The sequence below is a fragment of the Grammomys surdaster genome, unplaced genomic scaffold (assembly GCF_004785775.1).
Source record: "Grammomys surdaster isolate TR1022 unplaced genomic scaffold, NIH_TR_1.0 189098, whole genome shotgun sequence".
Taxonomy (NCBI): Eukaryota; Metazoa; Chordata; class Mammalia; order Rodentia; family Muridae; genus Grammomys; species Grammomys surdaster.
Genome location: NW_021623753.1, coordinates 23,753 through 35,808, shown reverse-complemented (window position 1 = coordinate 35,808; position 12,056 = coordinate 23,753). Strand labels below are relative to the sequence as shown.

Genomic DNA, 12,056 nt, shown 5'->3' with positions numbered 1-12,056 from the left:
CCACAGGACACATGTAACCTGCTTCACAGTCACATGGATGCTGCCTGCTGTGCTGAGCCACAGGACACATGTAACCTGCTTCACAGTCACATGGATGCTGCCTGCTGTGCTGTTGGTGGAGGTTCCTAAGAAACTGTACCTAGCATGGTTTCAGATGAGCTGAGGCTGGGCTTTATTCTTGGAGGACGCACATGAATTTGTAAACCAAGTGTCCTTTGGAGCCGAATGGTATTAATTCTCTCAATAATTTAACTTCTGTATCAGTGAAAAGGTAATTTCAGGCTAGCTTCTATTAGATAACAGACTGTTCAGAGTTTGAGAAGTTCCTACAGCGTTACTGAATTTGTGTTCCCTAAAGAAGATTGATCATTCTTTTCTGATTATTTTATAGGATCCTTCAAACCAAAAATGTGGTGGCAGAAAGAAAACAGTGTCTTTCAGCAGCATGCCATCGGAGAAGAAGATTAGCAGTGCCCACGACTGCATTAGCTTCATGCAGGCTGGCTGCGAGCTGAAGAAAGTGCGACCAAACTCTCGAATCTACAACCGATTTTTCACCCTAGACACTGATCTCCAGGCTCTACGCTGGGAACCTTCCAAGAAGGACCTTGAAAAAGCCAAGCTGGACATTTCTGCCATCAAAGAGATCAGGCTGGGGAAGAACACAGAGACATTCAGAAACAATGGCCTTGCTGACCAGATCTGTGAAGACTGTGCCTTCTCCATACTCCATGGGGAAAATTATGAGTCTCTGGACCTAGTTGCCAATTCAGCAGATGTAGCAAACATCTGGGTGTCGGGGTTACGGTACCTGGTATCTCGTAGTAAGCAACCGCTTGATTTTATGGAGGGTAACCAGAACACGCCACGGTTCATGTGGCTGAAAACGGTGTTTGAAGCAGCAGACGTCGATGGGAATGGGATTATGTTAGAAGACACTTCAGTGGAGTTAATAAAACAACTCAACCCTACTCTGAAGGAATCGAAGATCAGGTTAAAGTTTAAAGAAATCCAGAAGAGCAAAGAAAAACTAACTACCCGGGTAACAGAAGAGGAATTTTGTGAAGCGTTTTGTGAACTTTGCACTAGGCCAGAAGTGTATTTCTTACTTGTTCAGATATCTAAGAACAAAGAGTATCTGGATGCCAATGACCTCATGCTCTTTTTAGAAGCTGAGCAAGGGGTCACCCACATCACTGAGGATATGTGCTTAGACATCATTAGGAGATATGAGCTTTCTGAAGATGGCCGCCAGAAAGGCTTCCTTGCAATTGATGGTTTTACCCAGTATTTATTATCTCCAGAATGTGACATTTTTGATCCAGAGCAAAAGAAGGTCGCCCAAGATATGACCCAACCCTTATCTCACTATTATATCAATGCGTCTCATAATACCTACCTGATAGAAGATCAGTTTAGGGGACCAGCTGATATCAATGGGTACGTGAGGGCTTTGAAGATGGGTTGTAGAAGCATTGAGCTCGATGTGAGTGATGGTCCAGATAATGAGCCCATCCTTTGTAATAGGAACAACATGGCTATGCACCTTTCCTTTCCAAGTGTTCTGGAGGTGATAAATAAGTTTGCCTTTGTCGCTTCAGAATACCCACTCATTCTCTGCTTGGGAAATCACTGTTCTCTGCCACAGCAGAAAGTCATGGTTCAGCAGATGAAAAAGGTGTTTGGCAATAAACTTTATACAGAAGCACCTTTGTCTTCAGAATCCTACCTCCCATCACCCGAAAAACTAAAAAATATGATTATTGTGAAAGGAAAGAAATTGCCTTCAGAGTCAGATCTGTTAGAAGGAGAAGTGACCGACGAGGATGAAGAAGCCGAGATGTCTCGGAGGATGTCAGGGGATTACAACGGTGAGCAGAAACATATCTGGCTCTGCCGAGAGCTCTCCGACTTGGTATCTATCTGTAAATCTGTTCAGTACAGGGATTTTGAACTGTCTATGAAAACCCAAAACTACTGGGAAATTTGTTCATTTAGTGAAACAGAGGCCAGTCGTATCGCAAATGAATATCCAGAGGATTTCGTGAATTATAACAAGAAGTTCTTATCAAGGGTCTACCCTAGTGCCATGCGGATAGATTCCAGTAATTTGAACCCACAGGACTTCTGGAATTGTGGCTGTCAGATTGTGGCAATGAATTTTCAAACTCCTGGTCCAATGATGGACCTCCACACTGGCTGGTTTCTTCAAAATGGAGGATGTGGCTATGTCCTCAGACCGTCTATCATGCGAGATGAAGTTTCATACTTCAGTGCAAATACAAAGGGCATTGTCCCTGGAGTGTCTCCCCTGGTTCTTCACATCAAGATCATCAGTGGTCAGAACTTCCCAAAGCCCAAAGGAGCTTGTGCCAAAGGGGACGTCATAGACCCCTATGTTTGTGTAGAGATTCATGGGATACCAGCTGACTGCTCCGAGCAAAGGACTAAAACTGTACAACAGAACAGTGATAATCCCATTTTTGATGAGACTTTCGAGTTTCAAGTCAACCTTCCCGAGCTGACTCTGGTCCGTTTTGTCATTTTGGATGATGATTACATTGGGGATGAGTTCATTGGGCAGTATACGATACCATTTGAGTGTCTGCAGCCTGGGTACCGGCACGTCCCCTTGCGCTCCTTTGTGGGGGATATCATGGAGCATGTGACCCTTTTTGTCCACATAGCAATAACCAATCGGAGTGGAGGAGGAAAACCACAGAAACGAAGCCTTTCTGTGAGAATGGGGAAGAAAGTTCGAGAATACACCATGCTCAGGAATATTGGTCTTAAAACCATAGATGATATCTTCAAAATAGCAGTTCATCCCTTACGAGAAGCCATAGATATGAGAGAAAACATGCAGGTAGGAAACAGACCCATCTTCCTCCACTGCTTCTGTTACTCACACCCATTTAAACTAGTGACTATTGTGGTTTACCAATGACTGGCTTGCAAATATTCAGAAATATACTGTGCAGATCCATTCACCACTGAATTAGCTTCCCTGTCACCTGGGATAAAGCAGGTGTTTTCTAATTGTCAATACAAGGTTGAGTGTGGCCAGCTAATGGCACATCAATATAGCAAAATGCTGGGTATCCTTTCAATATGTTTAGCATATAATAATTAACAGAAATGTTTACATGAACAGTGTGGAAAAAGTAAAATATAAAACATGTGGGTAGGTTCAAGGGATGTGGCTCAGCAGGTAAGAGCAGTTACTGAGCTATATATTGAGAAGGAGTTGGGGTCAATCCCCACCCCCGCCCCCAGCATCCACATAAAAAGTCCTGTGTGGCTCATAGTGCCTACAATGCCTTGCTGGGTATGAGTGGAAACTGTAAGATTTCTGGGAATTATTGGACACCAACCTAACCCCAGGTTCACTGAGAACTCTGTGTCAGAGGAAAAGATGGAGAGGGATGGATCAGGAGAGCCTGCGTTCTCCTCTGGTCTCTGTGTGGGTCAGGCATATCTACCTGACATGCATGCACATGCACATACACACACCCCTCCATGTGGGTAGTATATAAAATACATATGCATATTGCTTGAAAGCATATATGTAAAATATTTGCAGATGTGAATATAAAAGAGAATTTGAAGTCATAAAAGTGAGACCCATTATACTTTTAGTTATTTAAAGGTATACTAACAAATTATTACCTACAAGAGAAGAAACAGCTAACCAAATCAAGCTCAGCACTTAATTTTTTAAAATGTATTTAGCCTTCTCTTAGAAAGGTAGTTTAATTGAAGGAGTGTGGATTCTGGGATAACTCTGTCCCTGTGTGGTCCTGAGCAGGTAGATGATCACCGGTCTCTGATGATCCAATTTTCAGCATAAGGCAAGATCAAGAGAGTTACATCACAGGGCTGTTGTGAGAACTAAGAGAGCACACAGCAATCACCCAGTTTTAACTTGGAGAAACCCAGCATGCCTTTCCCTTCCTTATGATGCACGGCTGCACACGTCTTTTTCACAGTACCTTGTATAGTCAATTAAGGATAGCGTTCTTGAGACATGAACAGTCAACAAGTATTCACTAAGGCCTTGTATGACAAAGTGAAAATAACTCAGTTTACTTCATTCCTTTAGCTATCATTTTTATAAGAAATCACTCATCCAGAGACTTTGCCCTCAAGAAAGCAGAGACATTAGAAGACATTATTTCTCAGATCTTGCAGTTAATAAACGTCAAAGTTAGACTTTAAATCCCAGAGTGTCTGATGCCAAAATCCATTATTATTCACATGGAACAGAAGCCCCAAGCTGTGACTTAGTGAAATTATTAACTCACAGGCAAGTTCTTTGAAGAGCTAAATGGTCGGAAATAGTATGATACAAAATTCACATATGAATACCCATAGTCAGATTATGTATCTGTTTGTCTCAAGATGGGTTGCTTAACCACTTTGTTAAAAATTAGTCTCTGAACATGCTGTTATCTTCTATGTAGTATTTCCTTACATAAATTTGGCATTATTATAAAGCCCTGTGTTAGATTACCCACAAGTCATTTTTATACCTAACTGCATTAGAAGTCCACTCTGTGTATTACTATTTAATTCTTGAAATACAGCCTTTATCTCATATACTTGGAATATATCTAGAGAAGAAGTTGGCTGGGGTGATGGCACAGCCAGAAAAGCAATTGCTGCATAGGCACAAAGCCTAGGGTTCAGATCCCCAGAACCTAGGGTTCAGATCCCCAGAACCCACTCAGAAGATGGGTGTGTGGCAACCTCCTATAATCACTGTGCGTGCCCAAGGCCAAGACAGGGATCAGGACTAGGATGGTGAACTACATTATCTAATTCATGATTTCTGGATTTAGTGAAAGAACCTGCCTCAATATATAAAGGGTGAGCTCCCAGGTCTCCTTATGCATGCTCCCACACATGTGTATGTACCTGCATACATGTGTGCCACACACAGAAACATACATATACACATATATGTACACCACATATAAATACACGAAAAGAAGAGCTATTTATAAGGCTTTTCTAGGCAGAGTTAATAATTGATGATACCCTAACAAAGTAGCTTGGATAAAGGAGTATTTGGAGAGTAATATGTAAAAAAATAAAAATACCATGATAATTAATAAATTCATGAGACATTCAGTAGGTTAGATGCTACTCATTATTAATAAATGTAAAACAGCCACAATTTCTATTCCAAGTTATTACTTTAGCATCAGTTTGAGCACATTAATAATAGTCCTAGAGTACCCACAATATGTTACTGTCTCATTAGGAAAGGAAATTAAAATGTACATCCCATGGTGCCATTTAGCCAAGAGCCCAGATTCGAATCATGTACCCCTTTCTCCCTCCACATCATCTGTCATTTCTCTGTCTGCTCAATGAGTCTGTCTCTTTCCTTGTCTATCTTGTGACTCACTTTATCTCTGTGTATGTCTGTCCCTGTGTGTCCACAACAAAGAGCTTTTGCTGTGTGTTAATTGAATAGCACAAAAAACATCACATAGGCAAGAGGGGATACTTAACAGAAACCTTTGATAGAGTTTTACAAGGGATTAAGTCACTAACTTCATCCGACCCCAGCTGACCCAGATAGCAAACAAGGCTGTCAAGCAATATCCATAGGGTCTTTCTTTCTATTTGCTATCTCCCAAATTTATTACCATAGCATGCATACACACCTATGTTACTGTTGGCTCAGGGGCGTGGAAGAGAAGACAACTTTAGATTAAGCTATTGATTAGCTTAGATTGTAAAAGGAAGTTATATGGGAAATCCACAGCAAGTGAGATTGGTAGTTACATTGCACTCTTAATGACAGGGTACACAGAAGGATATCAGTCTTAAGTGACCTCAAAGTGTATTACTAACTCTGGCTCTGAGGCCCAGCAAAAGTTCCAGTCTCTTTGTAGTAGAATATATTTTCATAAAATTATACTGCCTCAATTTGGTTGAGGTTTATAATGACAATGAATATGATGTCCATGCAATTCATTTTCTGTATGTGCTGTGCATTTCTGATGGGCTGACAAGGCACCACTGCTGGCTGCTCAGATGGAGGCTGGTGAGAAGTGATATCCCACTGGCTTAAGATGCTAAGAGAATTGGCATCTAGTTCAGTGGTATTATGCTTTTCTGATCCTCATGATACAATTTGAATGCGGTATTCATGTAGGTACTGCTAGTGTGGGGGCATTCTTGTTGCTATGTCTGCAGAGCACAGACCATCCTTGAGTCATAATCAGCTTTGTTTCTGATGGCTATCTGTGGTCATTGGTAAATACTAAAGCCAATGGTTCAGATTGTGAATAAGCTATCTGTGTTGCCTCTGCATGTTGCAGCACGTTGGCTTGGCTGTGACCCTGGCTGCTCTACACTGTACATGGCTCTGAGGGTATAATTTGGTGAATTCACTTGGGTGTAAACTGGGGTGCAGTGCTATATGTGGTCAGACATGTGACTCCATGTTTTCTCCTCGTAGAACGCCATAGTGTCTATTAAGGAGCTGTGTGGACTTCCGCCGATTGCCAGTCTGAAACAGTGCCTGTTAACCCTGTCCTCTCGTCTCATCACCAGTGACAGTACTCCCTCCGTGTCTCTGGTGATGAAGGACTGCTTTCCTTACCTGGAGCCTCTGGGTGCTATTCCAGATGTGCAGAAGAGGATGCTGGCTGCATATGACCTGGTAGGTGGTTTCAACTTCCCATTATTTATCTCAGTGTATGGACATCTCTAAAAGCAGGGGTTCTGGGGTAGAATTCCAATGGCCAGAGTAGAGTGGCTGCCTCTAACATGTAGTTTGAGGTAGCAGCCAGAGCTTACCATTCTGTATCCATTAAGCCCAAGAGAGGCCTCTGAGGACATGACAAATGGAACAATCTCTGATTTGACAAAGACTGAGTGATTTCCCAGTCCTCAGAAGCATGTCTCCTTTTCTCCTGACACAGAGAGGCTCATGTCTCAGCACTGCTTAATGATGGTTGAGACAAATGGCTTGTCTGTAAACATTTCTAAGCTAATGATGCTACTATCTGATTTCATTCTGAATATTTAATAGAATTTATGTAGTGATTAGATTTGAGGATAACTTTATTTTTGTGTTTCATGCTGTAAACAAAATTAAAGAGCAAGTGACTAAATGTCTAACATACCTAATTAGATAGAAGTAAGTTAGGTATAAGAACATTTACAAACCAGTAACAATAGAAATATGTAGAAACTTCGTATATCAATCAAGAGTAAGTTCTCCTACTGTGAGGTATGAAATTTTTAGGGAATAAATTTAAAAAGCAATGTATCTTTTTAAAAACAACCAGTTATGGCTTAAAATGTAAACTTTTATTCAGAAATATAGACAGCAATTATCTGGGGAAATGGTTTTGCCAAGTTCTTAGGTGCCTAGGCTCTGTCTAATTGTCTGTTCTTCTATTCCTTAAATCTAGCCCCTTTCTTCAAGGTCCAAAATGGCTGCCTAAACTCTACCTTTAACATCTGCAGTCCACCCGTCAGGAATGACGGGAAGACATATCTCCCCTCATTTAGGATATTATGTTCTGGAATTACAGACAAGAAAATATTGCTTTTCCTTCTGTTACACCAGCCTGGAGTTGATATATAATCACATTTAATTGCAAAAAGCAATGAAAAGTGTCTTTACAAGGGGATAAAAGTTGTCTCTTCCGTTTCTAAGAAGTACAAGTAGAATGATATCAGGGGACAGAGCAGCTCTGCTTCAAAAGTCAACGGGCAATCCCCCTTAGCCTAAAAAAAAAACCTATCAGTGAAATATACAGCACATTTATCTTTAAAATAAGTTTCCAATTTCTTAAGATAATATATGAAATCAAGTAAGGTAGTATGCCCTTATAGTCCTAGTTACTCCAGCACAATTGTTCGAGCCCCAAAGACCAAGGCCATTCCAGTCTGAGTAAACTGAGACTCCATGTCTTACAAGTAATGTAATTAGACATCCTCTGTCCGTTAACACCAGCTATGCCTTATGCTTTTAATCATGGCTCTTCTCATCAGAATTTTAAGAAGACAGGGGGCTGGAGATAACTTAGTGGGTTAAATGTTTACTGTGCAAGCACAAGGACCTAAGTTTGAATCCCCAGTACCCACATAAAACACCACATGTAGCCACACACCTCTGTAACTGCAGTGCTGGGGAATGGAGGGAAGTAGATCTCTGGAGCATCCCGACTCACCATTTAGCCAAACAATGAGCCCCAGGTTCAGTAAAGGACACACTCACAGTCCAGAAAGAGGCAGAGAGCAATGTTAATCTGTGGTCCTTGCTTATGTATGAAAGCATGTGCACATTTGCACACATACACACATTCACACACACGCACACAGTTATACACATGCACACACACTTACAAACGTGCTGACACATGCACACACACAGACATTCACACACTCTTACACACACACACACACACACACACACACACACACATTCATACATGAGGGGGAATTTAAGAAGATACTCTTCTTTCTCTGCCTATACCCCAAAACTAAATTGCTATGTACATTATGGGAGAAAAGTTGGATAAAATTACTTAAAATGCTTATTTCATTTGATCTGTGTATTTCTTTTTTTTAGATTTACAGTTAAGATTTATATATGTGTAAACATTAGATTTCCATGATGCTGACAAGGAGGGATTAGCTAAATTACAAATAGGAACCCAGGGACTGGAGAGATGGCTCAGTAGTTCAGAGCTGTTGCTGCGATTGCAAAGGACTCAGGTCCCATTCCCAGCCCCTCCATGTTGGCGTACATCTGTTTGTAACTCCAGCTCCAGGTGATACCATTTCCTCTTCTGGCCTCCACAGGCAACCACACACACGAGGAAACATTTATACAGATATTTAAATTAAAATAAAATAACTGTGAAAGATGGCAATTGGTCTAATGGACTCCCTTGAAGCTATCAAAGTCAGTTGTTTGGAGGACCAGTAGTTGTATGAATATGTTTTGTGAAGCAGCCTTGTTGCAGTAATGTGTGAGCAGTGAGATTTCAATTGTGTTTGTACGTATATGCACATGCAATCCTAGGAAGACAGTAACAGTGATTGCTTTTGTTTGTCATGACTGAAGCTTATTTTCTTAGTTCTTTCCTATACCCTTCCTGTATTTACCAAATCCTTTCTAACAAACATGGTAAGTTTTCTAGTTGAATAAAATACCTGTTGGTGAAGAAAATACTAATATTTTACCATTAAAAATAACTAGGAGAAATGCATCTGGTATAAATATTTTCTAACTGAAGTGAAAAAGCCTTCCCTGAATGTACTCTGCCCACAGATGCTTGTATAAGGGCTGCTTTTGCAGAGTGGGGTGGGGCTCACCTATTGCCTGTGTCACATTTCTTGTGAAATCAATTTTTTTCATCATACAAGTAGAGATTGAAAGCTGTTCAGTGAATAGGTATAATTGCCGTCTAAGAGGTGAAATTAGGGTACTAGTTGCCATAGAGACAGACAGCAGACATCACTTATTCCCTTGTAAACTGAGAAAGGAAAATAATCCATTGTGAGGGCAGCCGGCCCCCAGAGCTTGGTCTGACTTAAGAAGAATGGCTCTCGGGCTGTGGTTGGTCAGTTTCTGCTTCACATCACAAGCGTCTGATGGTGTTTTTGTCCTTTCTGTTTTACCTGCTAAGTCCAAATCTTAATATTATGCTTTCTTTCAATTTCTGTTTTTAAAACACAGTTTACGATTGTAGGCAGAGCCAGGCTTTAACAAAATCTGAAATAGTTTAGCTTGAAAAGCAGAAATAGTTAAATGGAGTCCAGTTATAATTCCCCATGGAAATGGCTTCTTACTTTGGTAGGAAGCCGAGTGCAGGTAACCTGCTGCGGATGGTGCAGCCACACACCAAGGAATGAGAGCACTGCGGAGTCCAGGTTGCATATTTCTTTCAATGGTGCAGAGGGGGAGGAGACAGGTCCCATGCGGCCATTGACCCGGAAGAGAAAAGCCTCACTTTCAGCTTGTAGGACTGTGATGGATGGTGGGCTGCTGCTTTCGGTGTATTAGTGTTTGTGGTTATTCTAAAGAAGTTTCCTGAAATACTCTGCAGACTCAGAGTGATCATGTGACAATGTGGAATGGATCACATCATGATACTTCATCAAATCCATGGTAGCTTCAGATTCAGGGTGCTCTGTGATCTATATGTCTATAAACTTACTGCCCTCCTCAATCTCCCCCAGCCATACTAACCTTGTTCACTCAGACAAAGCTTGTTCCGGACTCCAAGCTGTTATGAATCACACTGCGCTTGTTCCTGGAATGTCCTTCCCTTGCCTGGAAAGTTGCATCCTACCTCTTAATTCTTAGCCGGTTATTTCCTGAAAGACTCTTCTCCAACTAATGACCCACCTCCACGCTATTTCATAGGTGTTTCCCCGCTACACTATTCAGAAGTGTCAAATAGTAATCTGCTCAGCCTTTTAAGAATAATTTTCTTTATCTTCTCTGAGTCTCTCAACTTGAATGTGTGCTTTGTAAGGGTGAAGACTCTGTTTGCCCCACAGTGTTCTTTTTAAAACCATGTTTGTACACAATATGCTACAATAAATTTTAGTTAATTAAACAAGAGCTACAAGTATCTGTTACTAATGCAAATGTAGTTTTAGCCTATGATGGGATGCTCCACTTTCGTTTTCTTCTCCAGGGCCCGCCTTGGTGACTTGCTTCCTGTCCTACAGACTTAGAAAGACTATTTTGCCAGCCTCCTACAGACTCCAATTTACTTCCCACCACCTTCTCCTTCCCCACCCTTGGGTTTCTATCTCACACCACTTAGAATAACTAGTCTTAGTCAATTCTCCCATGGTTCAAGTCAGGCTTTTTGCAAAAGGTCTCACCTTTTATTAAGAAATCATTCATATATTGACTGTATGCATGGCATCAATATACCTCTTTTGATATATCACATTGTTTTCTTAGTCTTTATATTACTCAAGGAACAAACACATTTTTGGATGCCTGTTCTATGCTAGGTGCTGTGTGAAGTGGTAGAGAATTTCTTTAGAGCAGTTGTTCTAATGCGAGGGTAAAACTTAAAAGGGGAGGGGAGGAAACTGACACTCAGCCAGCAAGCTGAGGGTCATCAGCTACTTTCATTGCTACTTTATCATTGTTATTGTAATGTAGATATCTGCTCTGTGGGATATCTGATGTGTGACCGCTGTGGAAGGGTCATTCGACTCCTACAGGGGTCTTGACCCTTAGTTCGTTAACCACTAATATAGAGTCCTCTGAGATTTCACCATGCACCTTCTCTACTCAGCAACAGCCAAAGCCTGGCCTCCTTGTCCCTTGGCACAATTGTATTTGCAAATTATTTAGAAATGAGAATGTGATCTGACCTTTATGTGCGTTTTCTTTGGATGGCTGGCTTTTTACTTCTTTAATGTTCTACCAGCCTAATTTTTCATGGATAGTCAAGATCTATTTGCTTAATATATTCTAACCTTTTATGTATTTTAAATTAATGTGAGAGATTTTGGGTAGTTTGTGTTCTGAATGCCTAATTCAGAGGTAGATTAGTTATAGAGGATTGCAACTGTAAGCTGCAAACCAGAGCAGTCTTCAAAGGTGACTTCTGGACTGAATTATTTAACATTAACATAAAAGTTAAAACTTTACTATGTTAAGAGAAACAGATTTTCTGATGATAAAGAATTCAGATGTCTAGAGAACAAGCATCACGGATTAATCGTTTACTAAGTCTGTTGGGCTGTGATTTGGAAAGCAGCTGGCTGTACTGGCACAAGAAGGAATGTAGCAGAAAAGAATTAACTGCCATCTAATCATATTTGGCAACTGAAGTAGTGGGCACAATCAAGCCAAGACTAATGGGTTGGCTTAACTTTGCTCTCCTATGTTAGTGCTATTGCCAAAAGATTGTTAGGCTCAAGATGGAAAAAAGTCTGTAGTTTCCTAAAGTAGTCTTCCCCCTCCTCTCTCTCTCTCTCTCTCTCTCTCTCTCTCTCTCTCTCTCTGTCTCTCTCTCTCTCTGTCTCTCTGTCGCGCGCTCTCTCTC

The 12,056-nt window shown here is 41.0% G+C and overlaps 1 protein-coding gene across 1 annotated transcript in view; it reads left to right on the top strand.

Annotated features, from left to right (window-relative positions):
- Positions 1–395: 395 nt before the first annotated feature.
- LOC114615899 (inactive phospholipase C-like protein 1) overlaps positions 396–12,056 on the top strand; it is a 19,963-nt gene continuing 8,302 nt past the window's right edge. Inside the window, exons 1-2 of the mRNA XM_028761495.1 lie at positions 396–2,866; positions 6,476–6,679. Of these exons, the coding sequence (XP_028617328.1) occupies positions 446–2,866; positions 6,476–6,679 (2,625 nt within the window). The 5' untranslated portion in view covers positions 396–445. The remainder of the gene's footprint in view (positions 2,867–6,475; positions 6,680–12,056) is intronic.